Source organism: Anguilla rostrata, chromosome 16, assembly GCF_018555375.3.
Source record: "Anguilla rostrata isolate EN2019 chromosome 16, ASM1855537v3, whole genome shotgun sequence".
NCBI classification, from domain to species: Eukaryota; Metazoa; Chordata; class Actinopteri; order Anguilliformes; family Anguillidae; genus Anguilla; species Anguilla rostrata.
Window position 1 is genome coordinate 24,746,159 of NC_057948.1, and position 20,593 is coordinate 24,766,751.

General features: G+C 40.5%; 1 protein-coding gene across 6 annotated transcripts; it reads left to right on the top strand.

Annotated features, from left to right (window-relative positions):
* The first annotated feature begins 354 nt into the window (after positions 1 to 354).
* Positions 355 to 17,307, top strand: myzap (myocardial zonula adherens protein). Of its 6 annotated transcripts, none has more exons than XM_064312761.1 (14): positions 355 to 791; positions 3,933 to 4,013; positions 9,123 to 9,239; positions 9,747 to 9,911; positions 10,238 to 10,330; positions 10,537 to 10,650; positions 11,179 to 11,331; positions 12,880 to 13,005; positions 13,637 to 13,765; positions 13,944 to 14,038; positions 14,329 to 14,434; positions 14,651 to 14,734; positions 15,269 to 15,375; positions 16,047 to 17,307. In XM_064312761.1, exons 1-14 carry the CDS (start codon positions 735 to 737, stop codon positions 16,414 to 16,416), a joined length of 1,797 nt encoding a protein of 598 aa, XP_064168831.1. In that variant the 5' UTR covers positions 355 to 734; the 3' UTR covers positions 16,417 to 17,307. The 6 variants fall into 6 exon arrangements, with proteins under 6 accessions (XP_064168831.1, XP_064168832.1, XP_064168833.1 ...); XM_064312762.1 differs by having other exon boundaries at positions 3,933 to 3,998; XM_064312763.1 differs by having other exon boundaries at positions 357 to 791; positions 9,123 to 9,209.
* The last annotated feature ends 3,286 nt before the right edge of the window (positions 17,308 to 20,593 follow it).

The following is a 20,593-nucleotide window of genomic DNA, read 5'->3' on the forward strand; positions in this document are numbered from 1 at the left end:
CTTTCTGTGGCAGCTGAGGTAAAGCATAATTTCCTTGAAATGATGCTTCACAGAAGGAGAATTGGAAGACGAATATCTATGCACATGTTTTTCTGTACCGCAAGTTCCTCTTAATTGAGCTCACCGCTTTATGTTGACAGCTTTTGGACGAGGCTTGCAGTTGAATTTGCAGAAGTTGGAATGCCATGTAACCATTTCTCATAGCTGGGAAGAGGAGTCCTTCCACCTACTGTATATGCCTGAACCGGCCCAGTGGCAGCATTCAGATGTAGGGGGGTGGGGTGGGGTGGGTGGGTGTATCAATGGGCGGGGAATGACGCAGGTGAAATGCAGCCCAACAGGTCTGATGAGGGGCCAGGCCCTGAGATGCACCACGGTTGCTAGGCTACCGGCAGCTCCCCGTACCCAGGTGTGGCCTCCAGGGACGATGTCACAGTACTCCCCAGCACGGAGAGCGGGACAGTGGAGCTCTGTTTGTTCTCCTGGCACTGGCAGGAATATACCAAGGCCCTGTTGTTCTGTCTCTTATCAACTGGCAAAGGAATTCTAGCATTGAGCCATCAGAGGGGAACCTCTCACCTCTCTCTCTCTCTCGCTCTCTCTCCCTCCCTCCCTCTGTACCTCATGGTGTGTATGAGGCAGGGTGCAGGTGGTGTCAGTGTTTGTTTGTGCAGTGGGGAGGGTGAGGGACCAGCGGGTCTGTGAGCTGGGCTCTGTTACCTTACGGAGGAGCCATGTTGAGGTACGGCTCTAGAGGCACGGTCACGGACACCCAGGATCTGTCCAGCCAGGTAAGAGCGCGGCCCTGCCATCCCGGGACGGTGGCAGCCCCCTCCCCCATTCGCCCACCCCCCACCCTCCTTCTGGTGTGAGGGCCTTGCTGATAGTCTTCAGGGCACCATGTGATATGTTTTGGTCCGGTGACTGATTTCATTGTTTTTCTTTTTCTCCCACTGCATTTCTCTCTTCCTCTCTTCTTTCTTTCATTTCCTTCACTCTGTCTGGTCTTTCTGCTCACTCGTGGCTATGTTTTAATGGCTTGTTTGTGGTGCTGCTGATCCTGGTTTTTTCCATATGGGTGGACGGTTATAAGTGGAAGGAGTATGTTTGTTGGCTGATATGTTTATCTGACAGAGGCAGTAATCAGAGCTCTCTAGCTGGAGGGGAAGGCTTGTCATGTTTATTTTATCAGCTCCCTGTGCTGAGCAGCATTAAACTGCTATTAAAAGGCACTCACAACTAATGAGCTAATGTAAGCATGTCTCTGCTCCCAAATGAGTCTTTATTTGTTGCATTTTCAATTACTATTAAAGCCGTAAAAAAGTAAAGAGAAAGAGAAAAAGCTAAGAAACAATTCATTTAATGATTTCAGACTTGCGCACATGTCCTCAACAAGCAGATGGTTAGGGAAATTAACTTTCTTTTGGTAGAAGAGCAAGCAAATGTAACGCATTCTAGAGATTATGGATATTTTTGTCTCTGTGAGCCACCTGGGCGTGTTGCATTTTTATGTGCGACTTTAAGTGATATAATTAAGGATTGTTTTCAGACCGTCAGCCCTCCAGCTAATAACCCTAACTGATGGCACATTCACAAACAAATAAATTTCCTTTGTCTGTTATGTATAGGTGTTGTGCTTATATATGAACTGATATTCACCAGATACTATCTTATATATTGGGCCAGTAGTGTTGAGTACTATACTATAGTCACATATATACTGTTTTGTAGTTGTTCCAATGACCTTTAGTATGCACTTATTGTACGTCGCTTTGGATAGAAGCGTCTGCCAAATAAACGTAATGTAAACTGAATGTAGTCAGGTTCAGGTCACATGTTCGCATGGTTAAGCCTTGTTTCAGAGGTCATATTTCATTTGCTCAATATAACCTGAATGACATAATTAGCATTTTGTATTGTCAGACAAAAATCTACAATTAACCAATCACATTTCCATGTGTTAAGTAAGTGTGATTTGACATTTAAATGTATGCCATTATACTAAGTGCTGTTTAGCCCTCTGGGAGGGTTTGAAGAGAGGGTAATTTTGGGGCACACTATTAGTATAGTAGTAGTAATCTACTAAACACAGCATAAGGGGGTTATGTAATATTTCATTAGTGGAAAATGTTTGACTGCTTAAAACATGTGGCGTGTTACATGGATTCTCTCTGTAATAAAGACAGAGTAGGATAAAACTAGAATGTGCTTTGCCGTGTAAAGAAAACATATTCTTGTGCAACTCTGTGGATCTGAGATTTAGTGACAGAAAGTAACTTTGGACTTTGGTCCTTTTAAAGCTGCAGTTGCAACAGCTGTGAAAGAAAGCACTGATATTACATAACCAATGTTTGTCCTGCTGTGCAGTCCCTAAATGTATGCTAAATGTGGCATTTCAGTTAATGCACTCCATATTTAAGAGCACTATTTTCTGATATAATTTTTATATGCACTTGTTGTATTGCATTAGTTTTAATTAAATCCCAGATTTAACCAGGCAAGAATAATATTTATTTTTTAACCATTTAAAAAAATGGTTCTATTATAATAATTCTATTATTTGAATCCCATTTCCTCCAAATTTGGAATGCATTGTTTTGCTCAAAATACATTTATGTGGAAGGGGAAATGTACTGTATGTCTTGGGGTGTTTTAAACATAGTATTTTAAAAAACGTTTTATACGTAGTATTACCAATTGTAACAAAATCTTGTGACTTACAGCCATATGGTTTTACTGACAAATGAGAATTTATGTACAGCATATTTGGATAACTGTACTAAATCACATGAATGACAGATTTCATTCCAAACAGTGCAACAGTTTTATAATGATATCTTTGCAACAGTTAACGATTAAAATATTTTTAAAAGATTTTTAAAATCAATTTTTCATAACATCTAAAAAGGCAAATATGTTTTTTTCTATTATATATTACTTTGGCAAGCCATGTTGTTTAAACAAATGAAATGAAAGGAATGCAGTGTGAAATTCTGCTGGCTGTTCTGGTATGGCCCACAGACTAGTACCTATGACAGGTATATGACAGTGAATTATGTATTTGTTAATAAGATGCATTAATTTACATATTATGCAAAAATAAGATTACTATCCTAAGGCAGCCATGTTTTAAACATTCAAATCTATATTTAGCGAATATGACAAAGCACTACATAGTTTCACATTTGCATCACTCAGCATGTGGGCTCATGATGTTTTTAAAAAGAATTGCAGTGTAACTAAGAGTGAAAATAACAACATGCACCTTCAGTTCTTGGCAGCCTGAAACATAAAAGGACACCATGAAAAAGATGTTTTAGGTCTTTCAGAGTGAAAGTCTTTTATTTGGAAATTTCTTTTTTGAACTGTTTCTGTTCTCGATGATAAACCCTGTAGGTGGGTAGAGAGAGTGGGTAGAAAAGGTTGATGAGAGAATAGAGGAGAATAGAGCAATATTCTGTTGAATTAGATTCATGCTTAGAGGCCTGCATGTGAGGAGGGAGATGTGTAAGAGCCCTTTTCTTAACTTCAGAAATCTGAATATGAATATATATGAATATATATACATATATGGCCAGGTCTCTCTTGAAAAAGAGATCTTAATCTCAATGAGACTTCCTGGTTAAATGAAGGTGAACAATATTATATATGTATATATAATATCCTGTATCTTAATTGTTTTATTCTATTTTATTAGCTTGTTTTATCATTTTTTCCTCTCTCTATTGTTTTATCCTATTTATTCTTCCTTTATTTTACCCTATTTTTGTCTGTCTTTTTTCCCCTCTCTGAGAGCACTCTGGCTTGACACTTGTACGAAAGGTGCTATATAAAGTTTATTATTATAAAGTTTATGTTTATGTTTCTTCATTAATGAAACCATGTCTGTCTTGTCTCTGTCTCTGTCTGTGGCTGTGGCTGTGTGTGTACAGAGACATATCCGCCGTCTAAGACTCACCCTGACTGACACATCATCTGGACAGGATGGGTCCAGGAAGGTCAGTGCATATGCAGTGAGTTTACTCGTCTGTGACACACTACTAACGTCCTTGGCTCATTCTGAATAATGAACTGTGTGAATTGCATAGTCTTATTCACAATCCCAATCACTTTCACCTTAATATTTTTGTACTACACCTGCCCCCTATCGCCCATATTTTATCCTTCAGTTCTCTCATTGTCTCACAATTATTCCTTTAATCTAATTTTTCCTAGACCTTTACCCCAAAACTCCCTGTCTCTTAGCCAGCTCCTATGACTCAGTCTTTCACTATGCTCGTAACGTGGTGGCAATACTTTTGTGTAATGAAACATGGCTCAACTATGTTGGCATAGTGTTTTTCATGGAGTGACACGCCAGTCTATAACTCAGTACTGTGATGTCATATGATGAACAGCATTCCACAGCTTCTGGGCTCAGACAGGAACCCAAAAAGATTTAGAGTTCTTACCTTTTTCCTGTTGTGCAACAGACTTCCATGGTTCCCTGCAGAGGACTGATTTTTACTGAAAGGTTTTGAAAACCATTTTTGTGCACTTTAGGGAAAAGGGAAGCCCTGGGTGCCATGTTCATTAGTCTAAAATGTTTTATTTATTTACCTTAACCACTCCAGGGATTAGTTGAAAGCTACAGTGAGCTACATAATATTTGGGACACTTTTTCTTGATTTTGTTATGTATTCCATTATTTTAGATTTGTAATAAAACAATTCACTGATGATTAAAGTACAGATTCTCAGCTTTTGAAGGGTATTTTTACTCCTTTTGGTTTCACCATGTAGAAATCAAAGCACTTTTTACACACAGCCCCCTCCATTTCAGAGCACATAATGTTTGGGACAACCTGCTTCACAGGTGTTTATGATTAGTCAGGTGTGTTTAGTTGCTTCCTTACTGCAGCTATAAGAGCTTTCAGAATCTAGTCTTTATTCTAGGCTTTTGCTTGCCTTTGGAGTCTGTTATTTGTGTTTGTCAATGTGAAAACCAGAGTTGCACTAATGAAAGCCAAGGAAGTCTTTATGAAGCTGTGATAAATAAGAAAAAAGACTGTCAGACACATATGTCAAACCTTAGGCTTATCAAAATCAATTGCTTGGAGAATCATTAAGAAGAAAAAGACCACTCAGTAATTGCAAAGGGCCTGGTAGACCAAAGAAGATCTCTACAGTAGATGACCAAAGAATTCTCACTGTAATGAAGAAAAACCCACCCCCAAACTCCTATCTGACCGATAAGAAACACTCTTCCGGAAACAGGAATGGATATATCAGCGACTACTTTTCGCAGAAGACTTCACAAACAGGATTATAGAGGTTACTGCAAGATACAAACTACTAGTTGACTGCAAAAACAGGACAGCCAGGTTACAGTTTGCTAAGACGTAGCTTAAAGAGTTCTGGAAAAAGTTCATGTGGACAGATGAGACCAAGATTCACTTGTAGCAGTGTGATAGAAAAAGCTAAGTGTGGAGGCCAAAAGGAACTGCCAAAGATCCAAACACCCTCCCTCATCTGTGAAGCATGGTGGTGAGGATAGTTTTCCAAAGCCAAGATCAGGACTGGCCAAGTCAGTCACCTGATGTTAATCCAATTGGAAATGGGTTTCATATGCTAAAGAGAACACCTAAGGCAACAAGCCTCTGAAACAAGCTGGAGCTGAAGATGGCTGCAGTACAGGCCGGGCAGAGTATCACCAGAGGAGATACACAGCACCTGGTAATGTCTATGGGTCACAGACTTCAAGCAGTCATTGCATGCAAACGATAAATATGTCCCAAATGTTATAGAGTTCACTGTATATGGCTTAATTATATATTATTTTGACCCTCAGTTTAAGGCATTTGCACACATTTGCAGACTGCAGGAGTGGGTCAACTATAGTATGTGTTTCTCTATGGGATATTTTGCTGTAAAAAAAAAGCCAGCCCAGATTCAACAGTAGGTCTTAGCTAAGGAGATTCAGGCAGCCTGGAACTGCTAAGCTACACTGAATATGACTTTAATTATTACATTATTGTAGCTTATACATGGCATGTCAAGTCCTTTGGCCACTCTTTATCTGAACAGCTAACACACACCACACTGGAGTCTTGGACTCTGCAGCAGGTGTTGTTTTTCATATCTGACCATTGCAGTCCAAAAGTAATGCATATATTATCACTTATGCATGTAAGTTTAATGCCAATATTGGCTTAGGACCCTGCTGCTGTGTCTAATTAAATATATGTGTGAGTCACAACCTTTATCTGTGGATCTGTAACATTTTCATAGCAACGTGTGCTGCACCTGCTACTGGGGTGGCAGCGAACAAGAGAAGTCATTGTCTTTACATGAGGAAAAGGGAACAAACCAGGTGGGACTAGACAGCTGAGAGAGGGAGAAGAGGGGAGGATGGAGAGAGAGAGAGGCAATGCCGTCTTAGGTTTAAGTCGAGAAGATTCTATTACATCCGTGACAATGACAGAACAGCAGCAGTCGTGAAATTAAAAAGGGTGTGTCTCGTAACCCTATCCTCCAAAGGGGAAAGACCACTCAGCAGCTCCACTGCCTGTACATGTTGTTGTACACCTGCCCGCAGTAAGCAGCCCAGCTCTTCTACTGACCAATCAGATGAGGAGCTTACATGACGGCAGCAATGTGTTGAGTTCCCACAAAGCCAGACTGAGAGTAAAATGTCGTCCATGTTAACACTGCTTAATATATGTGGTTACGTGTGCGATGCTTTCCACTCTTATACATGACGCTGAGGTGTGTGGACTGGCGCTGAGACAGAAGTCACTTTTGAGAATACAGTATGCCTTACTACTGTGTTCGCTTTAACTATTGTTTAGGTTATACGTGAGAAAGGTAGTAATCCTCACAAATTGGGATTACGTTTAATAACAGTTAACATTTTCTTCCATGATGCCTCCAAGTGTCCCTGGACAAAACAAAATTGCACAACTTTACAGCACAAGGATTTTGAACTATTCTAGTGCATCATAATCCCTTATCTCAATAGCCTTGAAAACCTCTGGGGGGTATATTTGTAAGCACATTTGTTACATTTTGTCTGGTGAAGTTCTCAAAAAGTAACTTATTGGTGCATCTTAATGGTAGAAAACAAAGGCCTCTACAATATTGAAAAATCAATGAGGATTACTTTTTGAATCTTGCAATTTGCCTTGTGACAATACCATGTGTTAGATTGTCCCCAGTGATTGTACTACTTTTGCACTTCTGCCAGGATTATTACAGAAAATAGATCTAGATATAAACTGCCTGTCACCGAGAATATATCTAGAACTATCCAGAAAAAAAAACCCCAATAATAAACAACCTCAAAAACTCTGTCCAGAGTTACTGCATGGCGATACATTATCCCATGTCTGAAAGGGATAATTATACAGTTATAACCTATTGTTATTGTCTGGTCTTCATGACAAACCCTTTTGATGTTGTCATAGAGTACAGTGCCTGTTGCCATTGGCCCTATTGTTTATCCTATATTAAGACGTTCGTTTTCCCACAATCATTTAATCATATATTCTTATGAAGATTTGAATCGTCCATTCTTGCAATTTCCTGCACATTTAGATTTTTTGTGATGTTTTCATTGTAATTATAAGCTCTCTTTATACCTGTCCCACAGGTTAGTCTACATTACCTTACCCTTAATACCAGTTAAAGTCCTTGATACCTTAAGTACCTACAGTTTAGGGAAACCAAGCTGGTTTTCATGTTTATATGAATAAAACCTTTGTGTTATGCATGTTTTAGTTAAAATTTTCTCAGTCTTTTTAGAGTGTTGAGGAGCAGGATACTAAGTTATTAGTAAAAAAATGTTTTTGGTTGAAGAAAAATTTCCATATTCGGAGGCTGCAAGGTCACCTGCATGATTTTTTTGTCATCTTATCTTCCCTGTATGTTTGCGCACTGTTTAACTGTGTAGCCGTACAGCAGTATCCAGTAAAATCACAGCTGCAAATATTGATTCAGGCTTCATGTGTTTTCTTCTCTTTTCGTTGAGTGGAGCAATACTAAATGTAGCTGTAAGAAAGCACAGATTACAAGCTCCGAGACAAAGAAACAATTAGAAAATCACAGAAGAAACAGTTAGAAAGCACAGTTTGGCAACCCAATCAGTGTTGTAGCTGACCTTATTGTTGCTTTTCTGACAACCATCCTTCTCATCTGGTTGCTTAGTTTGATGGGCTGTATTGATCATATTTGTATCTGTGTTTGGCTTGTTTCTCTGTTTTGTTACACTGAATGTAACAGTGTTCCTATGAAGGTTTCAAAGCCTTGCCAGTGTTTTTATAACCTTGTCCAGCTATTTGCCTCCTAATTTAATTTTGAAATTCATCAGGCAGTGAGTGTTCAGATCTGCTGTTCTGAATCAAGCCAGGTGGACTTTGTTAACTCTCTCAAGAAAATGGAATGCACCTGGCCCACTTCAGGTTGTTAATACAAAGGGGTGAATACTGATCAATTAAGTCAGTTTCAGATTTTTATTTTTAATATAATTGAGAAGATATCAGTATACTTAAATCCCATTTAAATACATTTAAATTAGGCTTTCCAGCACAGCAAAATGAGAAATAATGAATGTAGGTGCAATATTTCTGAAGGTACTGCATGTCAATATCTACAATGAATATCATGAACTGTATCAAAGTTTTCCCCCATCTTATACATTATGTAAATGTATGTATTTTGAAAAGCATGTTGTGTGATCACGTATATCAGTCATTCCAAACCCTGTTCCTGGAGATCTTCTGTCTTGTATGTTTTCATTTCAACCCTAATTTGGCACCTGATTCTACTAATTAGCAGCTCAACAAGATCTCTAGCTGTTGAATGAGGTGTGCTTTGTTAGGGTTGGAATGAAATCCTACAGGATGATTGATCTCCAGGAACAGGGATGGGAACCACTGATGTATATCATAGTATCTATCACATTACATTAAATATTTATAAAACTGACAATGCATTGCTTATGTTGTTATATATACTTACTGAGATCATGATATATATTCTTTATGTTTTGGATGTGCATTTTGCATTCATATATCATATATTACATTCATAAGACATACATATTTAAGCTGTACATTAAATACATGAGTTTTTGTTCCACTACAGGTGGACAAAGTGGTCAATGGCTCCCAGAGGAGGAAAAATGGTTATGTCCTACAGGAGCGGTCTGTTGGCGCAGAGCCATCGGCGCAGGTAGGTGGACTCGCTGTGAATGTTTTACAGGTAACCACACTCCCAGGATGCCATTTCAAATGGCATTCAATGTGTGACCACACTAAGAGCAATGTTCTGCTATTCCCTATACAATACAATCACTTTGTGTCAGTCCATGATGCCCTTGTGAGTTGACTGGATATGATTGTCCATGAAATTAATGCATAATGATGATGACATAAATATTCTCTTATAAACCATCAGACTCATAGAGAGTTAGCATGTGCATTTTATGATTAGAAATGCACACCAAAGCATACCAAAAAATGAGAAAGAAAAAAAACAAAAAACAAAAAACACAAAACTTCTCTCTGCACTTTTTTCTCTATATGCATCTATATAGATGCTGCCTCCATGAGACAGAGCTCATATACCAGGTTGCAGAAACTTGACACCAGCATAGCATTCAGGACATTTTTTTTTACACTGTTGTCATTTCTCAACCTCTAGTTTCAAGCACTCAGCAATGTTTGGAATGCCTGAGTACACACACTTTCACACCCTCTCACTCTCCAGCAGAACGCTGCCGTCGTCACCAATGGGGTGAGGGAGACGCCCACAGAGAACGGGCCCAAGGTGTATGGTGTGGTGCAGCGGACGGGTGCGGACCACCAGCAGGAAGTGATGGCATACGAGTGGCCCGTCAATCACCTGAGGGACGAGATGAGGTACATCAAAGAGGTGAGCAGGGAGGCTGGCTGCCGATTGGCCAGAACCCGGGAGAGAAAAGGCCTAGACTCAGCCAATCCCTGTTGCAGTATCTCTGAGCCCGTCCACTGCTGCAGACTGCAGGGTTCTTGCACTGACTGCCTCTGCGCTACAGGGGATTTACATCTGTGAGTGAATGGGTTTGTGAGTGTACAATATACAAAATCAATGAGTCTGCGTTGTATATTGTTGTAGCCGCTCGATGGTATATTCATTGCATCCTGTTTTACATTTCGTCTTTTGGCCTGGACACCAGGCGATAATGAGGTGACTCTGACATTGACTCTTCTCTTCCTTAGGTGCGAGAATCACTGGAGAAGGTGCGAGAGAAGATGAGCGGTCAGTTCGGAGGCATGCAGCAATCGATGCAGAGGCTATCACAAGACATAAGGGTGAGGGGACAAAATCTGATTCAGCAAAAGGGGTGGGAGTTCCTGAAACCCCCCCCCCCCCCCCAAAAAAAAAAAAAACACATAGTGACAGCTGACGCGAGAACTGAATGTGCTCAGTCATTCTGCGGCCATGAGAGCAGTGTTCATTGATGAGGTGATGCTGTGGCAGTGAGTCATGTGACTTCAATCTCTCTCTGTGCTTCCAGGTAGCCTATGAGCAGAGGCGGCACCTGGAGTCGGAGGTGCGGACGCGGACTGCAGCCATGGACAGCTTTGACCAGATGAACAGCTCCCTCATATCTTCTCACATAGAACTGCAGGTAACGGATGAACACCGTTGTGATGTGCAGCATAACAGTTCAGCATAGGGGACCCTGAATAATGACACCATTTATGCAGAAACTTCTGCTGCTGCTTCTCAAACTGAGAATCAGTTCATATATTGTTTGGTGAAGGTGGAATACCATTTAAAACTAAAATAATATATGGCAGGATATGAAACCAATACTGAATGGGGTTCCTTTAAAAAAAATGGCATTAAAATGTGTATCCTTTATTACACAATAAATCGATTACTGTTACTGCCATGTGTGCTATTTTATGTGTCTCAAAACACTGTAGAATATATTTTCCAATTATTTCATAATATTTCATAGTTTATACATTTTTGAAAATACAGTGTGGAGTAAGTTTTGGTATTTTTTCCTCAAATTATACTTTTCAATTATACATAGTTTCTTTGTTGTCAGTGTGCTTTAGCAAGAAGTGAATTTATTTACAGTTCGTTTCAAAGTGAATCTTTCACTGGGCCACAGACTGAGTCCTAGATTTTTGTGCTGGTTTCACAGAAATCCCTGCTGGACAGCTGTTCGAATCGGGTTCTGACCCAGGAGGAGATGAGGAGTCTTCGCAGTTCCCGTGAGCAAGCCGAAGCGAAGGTGAAGCAGCTGGAACATCAGCTGGCCACTGCCCATGCCGAAAACAGCACCCTCAAACTGCAGGTACCGCACTCCCCCTCGCGTGCAGATGGTATGGGCTGGACACGCTATTGACAGAACTGCAGGGACACAAAGTGAGAATTTGTGGGGGGGGGGGGGGGGACACAATGTACAGAGCCAAGCAGTGCCACTGGTAATAGCTCTGCCGTGAATGAAAAAGATGGGTGTTCAGGCTAGTATTTGAAGGCATAGTGGTGATAAGAACAGTTAACAGACAGAACGACCTGGAGCAAAGAGAGAGAAAGACACTGCTCAGCCCAATTCCACAAAATTGACTTTCAAGCACTTTATGACTTTGCCAATGGCTTGAGGGAACATTCTAGAAGTATTTGAGATGGCTGTCAGCATTAGTAGGGATGCCGGGGACATGTTGGCTGACAAACACGCAGTTGCCTGAAGTGTCAGAGATTTGTCAGGTGATCAGAGAAACACTCAGTCTCCACCAGAATACCTGATGTTTTTAAAGTTGAGTTAAAAAGTTTTTTTTGAGAGCATTTGAAGAGTAGGTATTTTGTAATATTATTTCAAAATTATATGTCAGTGTTCTAGAACATTGGTTTAAATTACCAGTAGTGATTGTTGCTTCAGCATTAGAACGTTCAGTTACTGTAAGAGCATTCTAATCACATATTTGTGAGCTTACACCTTACAACAGAGCTGGCCAACCCTGTTCCTGGAGAACTATCATCCTGTATGTTTTCATTCCAGCTCTAACTGAGCAAGGTTAGCTGTTAATGAGTAAAGTCAGGTGTGAAAATGAAAACCTACAGGACGGTAAATCTCCAGGAATAGGGTCGGCAGCCCAGCTTTGAAGGGTTAAACAAGCTTTGTTTATGTGTCTCAGAGGTAGAGTCTGGTTTGATTGTTGTCACCTGTCCCTCCTCATTCCCCCTGTCTCTTTCCATCTCATCACCCTGTGACTACTGTCATTCATCCACACTCCAGCCTCTGGGACCTCATTCTGCTGAGAGGCTGTGTATTCAGTTAATATTTGTGTCAAGCAACAGGCAGCTCATTCGATTAAGGCACGACTGTGAGTAGTAGCTCCATAGGGCGACATGCAATTGGCAATTATGTCAGTGAGGACATGGGAGAGTTCAGTTGGTTATCTGGTGACCCCTGCAGGTCGATTGTGCAGCTGTGGGCTGCATGAGAGCCGCATATGAAAGGTTTTCCTTCACTCGATCTACGCGAGCTTAGCTGTAGTCTGTGGTATGAAAGGAAGCAGATGTGTGATATCAGGTGTTTCGGAGGAGAACCGTGGATGTCTACACTCCCCTGAATCAGCAGCGGGGTTCGTGCATGAACATGCAGATGCAGATAGTCGGCCATTCTATTGACTTAACGTACACCGCACCATCGGTATAAATTCAGGTAGTTGCGTAGCAAAGCAATGTCAGATGTTATTTCTTATTGTGGAAAAATTATGACGTACAGAACAATCTGCCATCTGCATTCCTTAACACCTGTGTTCAGACCTTCTAACCATGGTATGCTCACAGTATTTGATCTCAATGGTCTCGCTGTTTCCCATATAATTCTGTGCATTAGGTAGAATCCACCCTGGAGGTCAGCTCCAAGAAGCTGCAGGAGATGACTCAGAGACTACAGAACCAGTATCAGGAGCAGCTGAAGGAGGAGAAGAGGAGGCACATGGAAGAGATCAGGGCTCTGCAGGTACTGTCTGATTTATGTGCATCCTGAAGCTGGTCTGAGAACTGATCCGAGATCAGCTTATTCAACCTACTGACCCAGAGCCACATGGCAGAATTGTAAACTGGGGGAGAGATGTCAGCAATCACTGACCAGGGAACTAGCGCAAGAACAATAGCATTGAAAAAGCTATTCGCACACTGTGGATACTACACAATCTAAAAAAAATACAAAAATTTTAAAACCTAAATTGTGTGGCCCACGGATGGTTGTGGCCCTAAACCACCTTATAGAGTGTTTATGCCTGCAGCCGACTCTGACCTGATCAGCACAGAGGCAAAAGTTTCATAGCAGAAGAACAGAGCCCATTGGCTAAAAAGTGATGCGGTTCTAAGTGTAGAAATAACATATGAAATAATCTATGGTCCCCTCTGGTGGTGGCTTGCTCAACTGCATTTTACTATTGTGGTTAGACATTTATTTTTTTAGAACTGAAGAAGCAAATCATAGTAGTTCCCTGTATGGTCTGATTAACATTCAGAAATACTCACACTCAAGCTGAAATAAGAGCAGAATAAGGTAACGTTAATCTAATATTAGTCTATTAATCTAATTAATCTAAATGAAACTTGATTTTCCTTTTGCACAAAACCAGGCCCAGATCTCAGAATATGTGAGACAGCTTGAAGAGGCAGAGCAGAATGCCAGGATAGCAGAGGCAAAAATAGCTGAGCGGGACCAAAGGATCAGTGAAGTGGAGCGTCTCCTGGACTGCATGGGCAAGGTAAGACCTGCCTAACAATGCCTCGTTATGAACTTAAATTTGTCAAAAGTATCAAAAGTGGCAATTACACATTTATGGGACAGTTTAGGTTCTGTCTAGATTTGGGATGCTTCTTTCTTTGATGTTTCATGCCCTTAGCGAAAATATGTACATGAATATCTGCGCATATATCTTGCAGGAGAAAGAACAACTGCAGCAGAAGCTGCAGGACTGTGAACTGCGTCTGCGCAGGCTGGACCAGACCGATCAAATTGATGCAGCTACAATCAAGAGGTAAGGAGTGGTAGGGTTGCAATGAAAAGTATAAGGAGTATGGAGCTCATAGGATAGGGTAGGGTATGAGCAGGTGTGGAGCTCATAGGATAGGGTAGGGTATGAGCAGGTGTGGAGCTCATAGGATGGGGTAGGGTATGTGCAGGTGTGGAGCTCACAGGATAGGGGTAGGGTATGGGCAGTCTGGAGCTCACAGGATAGGGGTAGGGTATGAGCAGTCTGGAGTTCACAGGATAGGGATCGGTTATGGTATGTGCAAATATGAGGCTTACAGCATGGTTGTATTGCAGGACAAAGCAGTTGGAAGATGAGGCTTTGGATTTGCGGGAACGAATCAAACATCTTAATGACATGGTGTTCTCTCATCAGAAGAAGGTTAAGGGAATGATCAAGGAGGTAAGAATCTCACACATACCAGCACACATGCATGCATGTACACACATAGGCATGCACACACACACACACACACACACACATATGCACACACGCATATGCACACACACACAGAACCATTTCAGTTAAGTTATGAAGTTCTATGCATTGTAAAAATGAACATACATGACGAATAGGTTGCGCCTTGTAACCGTTTCTTCTTTTGTTGTGAATTTACAGATTGATGCATTACGGGCAAAACTGGCTCAGAAGGACATGTATATTACAGATCTGCTGGATAGAATTGCCATTGTTCAGTGTGAGGTAAGACTGTTGGAACAACCGCCATAGAGCACAACCTAAAGGCACTTAAACCTTCACAGACACAGATTAAGCTTAGTCCTGGACTAAACTGAGTTTTGCATTGAACATTGCCTTGTCTAGGACTAGGCTTAATCTGTGTCTGGGAAACTGGCCTTATCTGATTAAGACCTATGATTAAAACATTGAGGGGAAATTCTTGGTTAGTCATCTGCCTGATTTTTACTGAGCAATAAAAAAATTTTCTAGGAAATGACTCTCACTGACTATATGAAATGATTCCAGAGAAGTCAAGTTCAATGTAGTGTAGATACGCAAGCTAAAATGATACCTTATAATAGCAAATACAGAGCATTTTATTGAATAGCCTTATTTATTCTGTTTGACAGTTGCATTGTTTCACAAGAAGTGCATCATGTGAACCAGTTATGCACAAAAGGGGATTCCTTTCTAGAAATGTGCATATGTCACTCCAGAGCAATTACATGATACCAAACTGAAATGTTATTTAAACTTTTTGTCTGCTTCTGTTCTTAGAATAATGAACTGGAAGACAAGCTGAAGTACTTTATGTCTGAGCAAAACAATGCGGAAGAGTCCACATCCACCAGAGACATTGGGGTGGGCTGTGCGCTGCCTCTGAGGTAAAGAACACAACACCGTCTCCACCACCAAATTATGTGTATGCTATGTCCTCGCATTTTGGGAATAGCAAACTGTACTGCGCTCTTCCGTCATCTCCGCCCCACCTGAATCTACACAGTTAGCACAGCTCCTGACGCCTGTGCGCTCCTCTTGCACACTCACCCAGCAGCCAGTGATTATTTTCCACACTACTGGTTATACCTTGTACAGGAGTGCTATTGCTGATCAGTGGAGTGGCACACCTCACACATATACCCTGATTGTAGGTACTCGGAAAATCACTGTGGTGGTGGGGGGGGGAGTGGCTGGGTTGCTGATGCTGTGGTAGAGGCTGAGGAACCCACTTTATTACAGCAGGTCCAAGCCAAACATGTTCTGCTGCTGCCTGGGGCCTCCCAGTCACAGTCTCCTAATGACATGTATGCATATGAATCCCGTTAATGTTATGAAGTTCAATAAAGGGACACCTTAACAAAAACACAGAAAGAAGGTGTGTTAGGTAACTGTAACTACTGAAAATAGTATTTTTCCAACTCATCTAACAAATAATACAGAACTTATTTGATACTTCCTGAGGAACAAAAACACATGGAGTAGGTTTACTAGCAACCCAAATAAAATTTTAAATATTTTATAGATTTGCATAACCATTACTCTTTTATTTCCACAGAACTGAATTTGGGACAGAGACCGCAGCCCCGTTCTTGTCCAACCCTGCCAGGCCTCGTCCTGTTCCCCCAAGCAGAGTGGAGTCCAGTGTGCTGAAGTACTCCCCCAATCAGTACAGTTCACTTCTACAGCCCAGGTCCATTCAGCTGGACACAGAGGTGACCAGCCCAACGCAGTCCACCCCCACCTGTGTCACTCTGGTCCAGTCTGGCCCGGCTCAGTCCTACTCAGTACAGACCTCCCTGGAGCTCTCCCATCCCGAAGGGCCCCCTCCAGTCCACTCATATCCAAGGGCGAGAACCCATCCGAATAAAGTTTACACTCCTTACATGAGGCTCATGGAGATAACAGCAAACATTAAAATAGAGTGAAGTCATGGAGGTCTGACTGTGAACATGAACGGTAGGCTGAGCCTCAGATTTTGCTCAGAACATGCATCGTGTTGCAATAGACTCTTGACGTCGTGCGGAAATCTCCAGTGTTACCTACATCTGTTTGCCTCAGTGGCACCAGACATATCAACTTTAAATATCCCAGTATGAAGAAAGGATGGAATTTGATAATAGATTTGTGAGGCTTGCTTCACACTACATATAAACGTAGTGGCAACAGTATGATTATGTACACCTGTAAATAATTATGAATGTACTATACTGTATGTAAATTATGTTCACATTTTGATGAATTTTATGTTGACTTTGTTTACAAAACGTAGTGATAAGTTTTCATACTGTTATATACTTTTAAACTCATATTTTTAAAATGTTATATTTGTAATTTAAATGGATTATAATTTTTCCCTGAAGGGTATATTTCTTTTACGATTTTATTTTTCCATTTAGTCTGGATAAATGTGCTTACACAAGTTAAATATTATTTTACATGATCTAGTCCTATATTTTTATGTCTTTTATTTATACAGTTTCCTAATTTACTGATACCCATAGCAAAACAGTGGAGCAGCATATGCTATGCTTGCTGCTCGAGGTGTGCAGTGCATTAGTGCATTGAAAATTGGTAATAAATATGTAAAAATGACTGCCACCTCAGACTCAAGGGCACCAGTACATATCATGTTATGACACTGCCAGACCCGTGTGTGTGTGAAAATATTTATATTAACTCCAGATATTTCGAAAGTAACCGTGAGTTTGGCTCCATTAAGTGCCTAGTATACTGAGTACTGAGATCTGTGCTTTGCAATGTAAAGGCCAATTAAATTTATGGTGGCAAAAATAAATATACTGTGATCAACCATTAAAGCTTGTTATTAGTACGTTAGTACGACCTCAATCATACTGGAGGCCTTTTTACCATTTTGCCTTCTTCTTCAGTGGTCAATAGATAAGCATTAATTCCCCATTTCAGGATGCAAATATTCGGTCCAATCAGATACTGTCTGTGGTAATGCGTACATGCAGAGCACAAGCCCAGACATAGTGAGAGGTCATAACAATGCCCCCTATAGGATGTTCGGCTTAAAGTTTTACTGTATCTCAGCTCTTGGATATGAAGCCTCTCAATCATCTCTGAAGTTCATTCCAAGGAGTTGAGCAAACTGGTCAGTTTGCTTGATATATTGATAAATGTAAGTCATATAGCTCTGACTGAAGGGCTCTTCTGTTACGGAAGTGAAGTAGACTGTTAATGAGGGAAGCAAGCATTTGTCATTGTCATGGATGGTTAGCTTGATGTGTCAAATCTAAACTGTATTTGAAAATAATTACTCATGAAAATACTTCTACTGCTGGGTGGCTATATTTTCTTTTCAGCAGCTTTATTTATTTAAAAAATTAGGATTCAATTTGAGTATTAAATCACTTTCCTGGCCTTATCCCTCCAGATTCTCTCATAATTCATGTTGAACACGCACACACACACATAGAGGGAGGGAGGGAGGGAGGGGGAGAGAGAGAGAGAGAGAAAGAAAGAGGAAGAGAGAGGGGTTGGAAAATTAATTGATGGGTTGTCAGGCACTGAAAAACCTTACAAGACCCAGGACACTGCATGACTGATTGACCGATCTTATACATTTGGACTAGATTTTATTCAATAAAAAGACTATGTTCTACTACAAAGCCTGATAAGAGTGCCATTGACTACAGTCTCAGCTCTCAGCATAAATGCTAATGGCCGACATCAAACTGTTCCAGTCAAAATAGTACAGAGCCCCATTTCTTTTTTATTTTAATAACAGAGAAAGAAAAATGCATTGAGTCAAATGTTAAAGTTTGAACTTTGCCTGTTGGACTCAAACAGTAAATATGTCAGAGGGGTGCAGAGTTCTTCCTCCTTGTACACTGGTCTTAATTAGGCACTTCTTACAGGCATTAACAAAAAGACTGTTACCAATTCAGTTTGGCTCCATTGTTGGCTTTTTTTCCATGGTATCCAGCCAATGCAATCACTCACCAGTGCATTGATATGACTGGGCAGGAACCAAGACTGCATTTTATAATTAGTGCCTTGAAGATATTAGCATGCAGGGCTTTTTTAAATTTGCAGAGGATCACACGCAACTTTAACTCAGAACAAAAAATTGCTTATCAAGTGATTATGCACAATGTCTGGTCCAACAGTGAGACTGGGAGAGGAAAGCTCCCTTGGGAAGTTCAATGGCCCCAGAATGAGGCTGAAAAAATAAAATAGGACAGAAAAAAGTGCATAGGTTTTCCAGGGTAGGGATCAGTGATAAATGGTTCAGTAGGTTCAGTTTGCATTCTCAGTAGATTGACAATACTATTATGTTACAAGCTCATGCATCCGCCCATGCAGAAGTTATTTCTGTACTGTATTTATTTATTTTTTTTTTTTTAATGCTGAGGGACACAAAATTACCTTGGATACTGTACACATCCAATCATGTTTACATTTTTTGCATTAATTCAATGCCACTTTATGAATGGGAATGCAATTATCTTACATTACCTTAAATCAAATACATACTGTGCCAAAGGGAACACATTATATCACTATTAATTGGTGCTAGAACAAGATCAGGTTTGGGAACCAAAGTAAGGTATAAACAACTATGATCACAGAAGTTTTATACCATATTCACTCCCTAATTGTAAACGTTGTCTACTCGCAATAGACTACACTTTTAAAGGTCTGATGCCCCAACTGGACCGCCTGTTTAGTAATTAACATAAAAACACAAAACATTGGTGGTTAATTTAACCAAGCCTGCTATACTGGTCTGTGGCAATGGGGTGGAATACTGTTGCAAAGTGAATGTTTTTACAGTGGAAAAACTGCTTGTAACATAATACACTAGGGTCCTCACATAGGAAGCAAAATCACCAGTGCTGTATTTTTCGTGAAAAATGGAGGTATGTTTTACACACTTCACAGCTGTCTGCAGGACAGTAGCCACGCTGGGAGGTCACCCTTGCGATAATGTCACAGCAAAAGCTGTATCTTTATCAGCTTGAGATGTAGCACCCACAATTCTCTTCTGCCTGGCACTCACACAGTGGGATAGTATCAAACTACGGCACCTTAAATTCGAGTAAATACGCAATGCTTTGTTCAGGCAAACAGGCCCTTCCAGCCTGTCAGCTTATGGCATACAGTATTTAATATTTTATTTTAAATGCAGATGTAGCGATATTTGTCAGACACCAGATGGCACTAGAAAGACTATATGGTTTCTTCAGTCTCCTTTGGACAATCCTTATACTGGTCAGCACATTAGATGGAATGTCACGTGACACAGTACCTCTTGAATGAACGACTGTGCATATTTATTTGTCTAATTAATAATGTATGAACGCAATTATTTAATGTTTCAATGGCCTTACTAACTGTATCCTACTCTTCCCCTATTGAGCAATGTTTTAAGCATGGTGGCAGTACCAGGGTCAAGCACTATATATATCACAGTTTCACCTCTGACCTATGATCATTCCAATAGGGTATGTTGAGAGGAAATGCTTTGAACATGACAGACAAATGCATTCCTCCATCCAGTTTATCCTGATTACCCTTCACGTTTTCGGAATAGGAAGTCACAGGAAGTCACATGTTTCTACAGTAGTCGAGTGAATAAAAGAGGTGGTTTCATTCCATTTTTGGCATGGGACCTTCACTGTCACCCCAGAGAGATAAAGAAAGTTACTTCTCAAAACATACACAATTTAGGCAAGATTAATATTTAAAAAAAAAAAAAAAAACAGTTTAAGGCCACTGGAGGCAGTAGCTTGCTGGCTGAAATGCTGTCAGCTTCATTCCAGTTTTGAATGTAAAATATTGAATTAGGTCATACATAATTAATCTTATTAATAAAGTAATACAACAGACACCTCTGCCCTCACTTCTGGCAGTGCAGAAACCTCTGTGGGTCTGGATGTGCTCAGAACCAGATTGTTAGCGTCACGCAGCATTTATTTTTAAAAACCGCCACACAGGAAGACTTGCTGTACATCAGGAATTTATCATGAAGTTTGGAACAGTTCACTGGATTTCACTCTTGTGGCTCCCAAACTACAAGAAATGTGATGATATAGCAATGTGTCCAAAAACAGCTTGGCGCATGCAATATTGAAG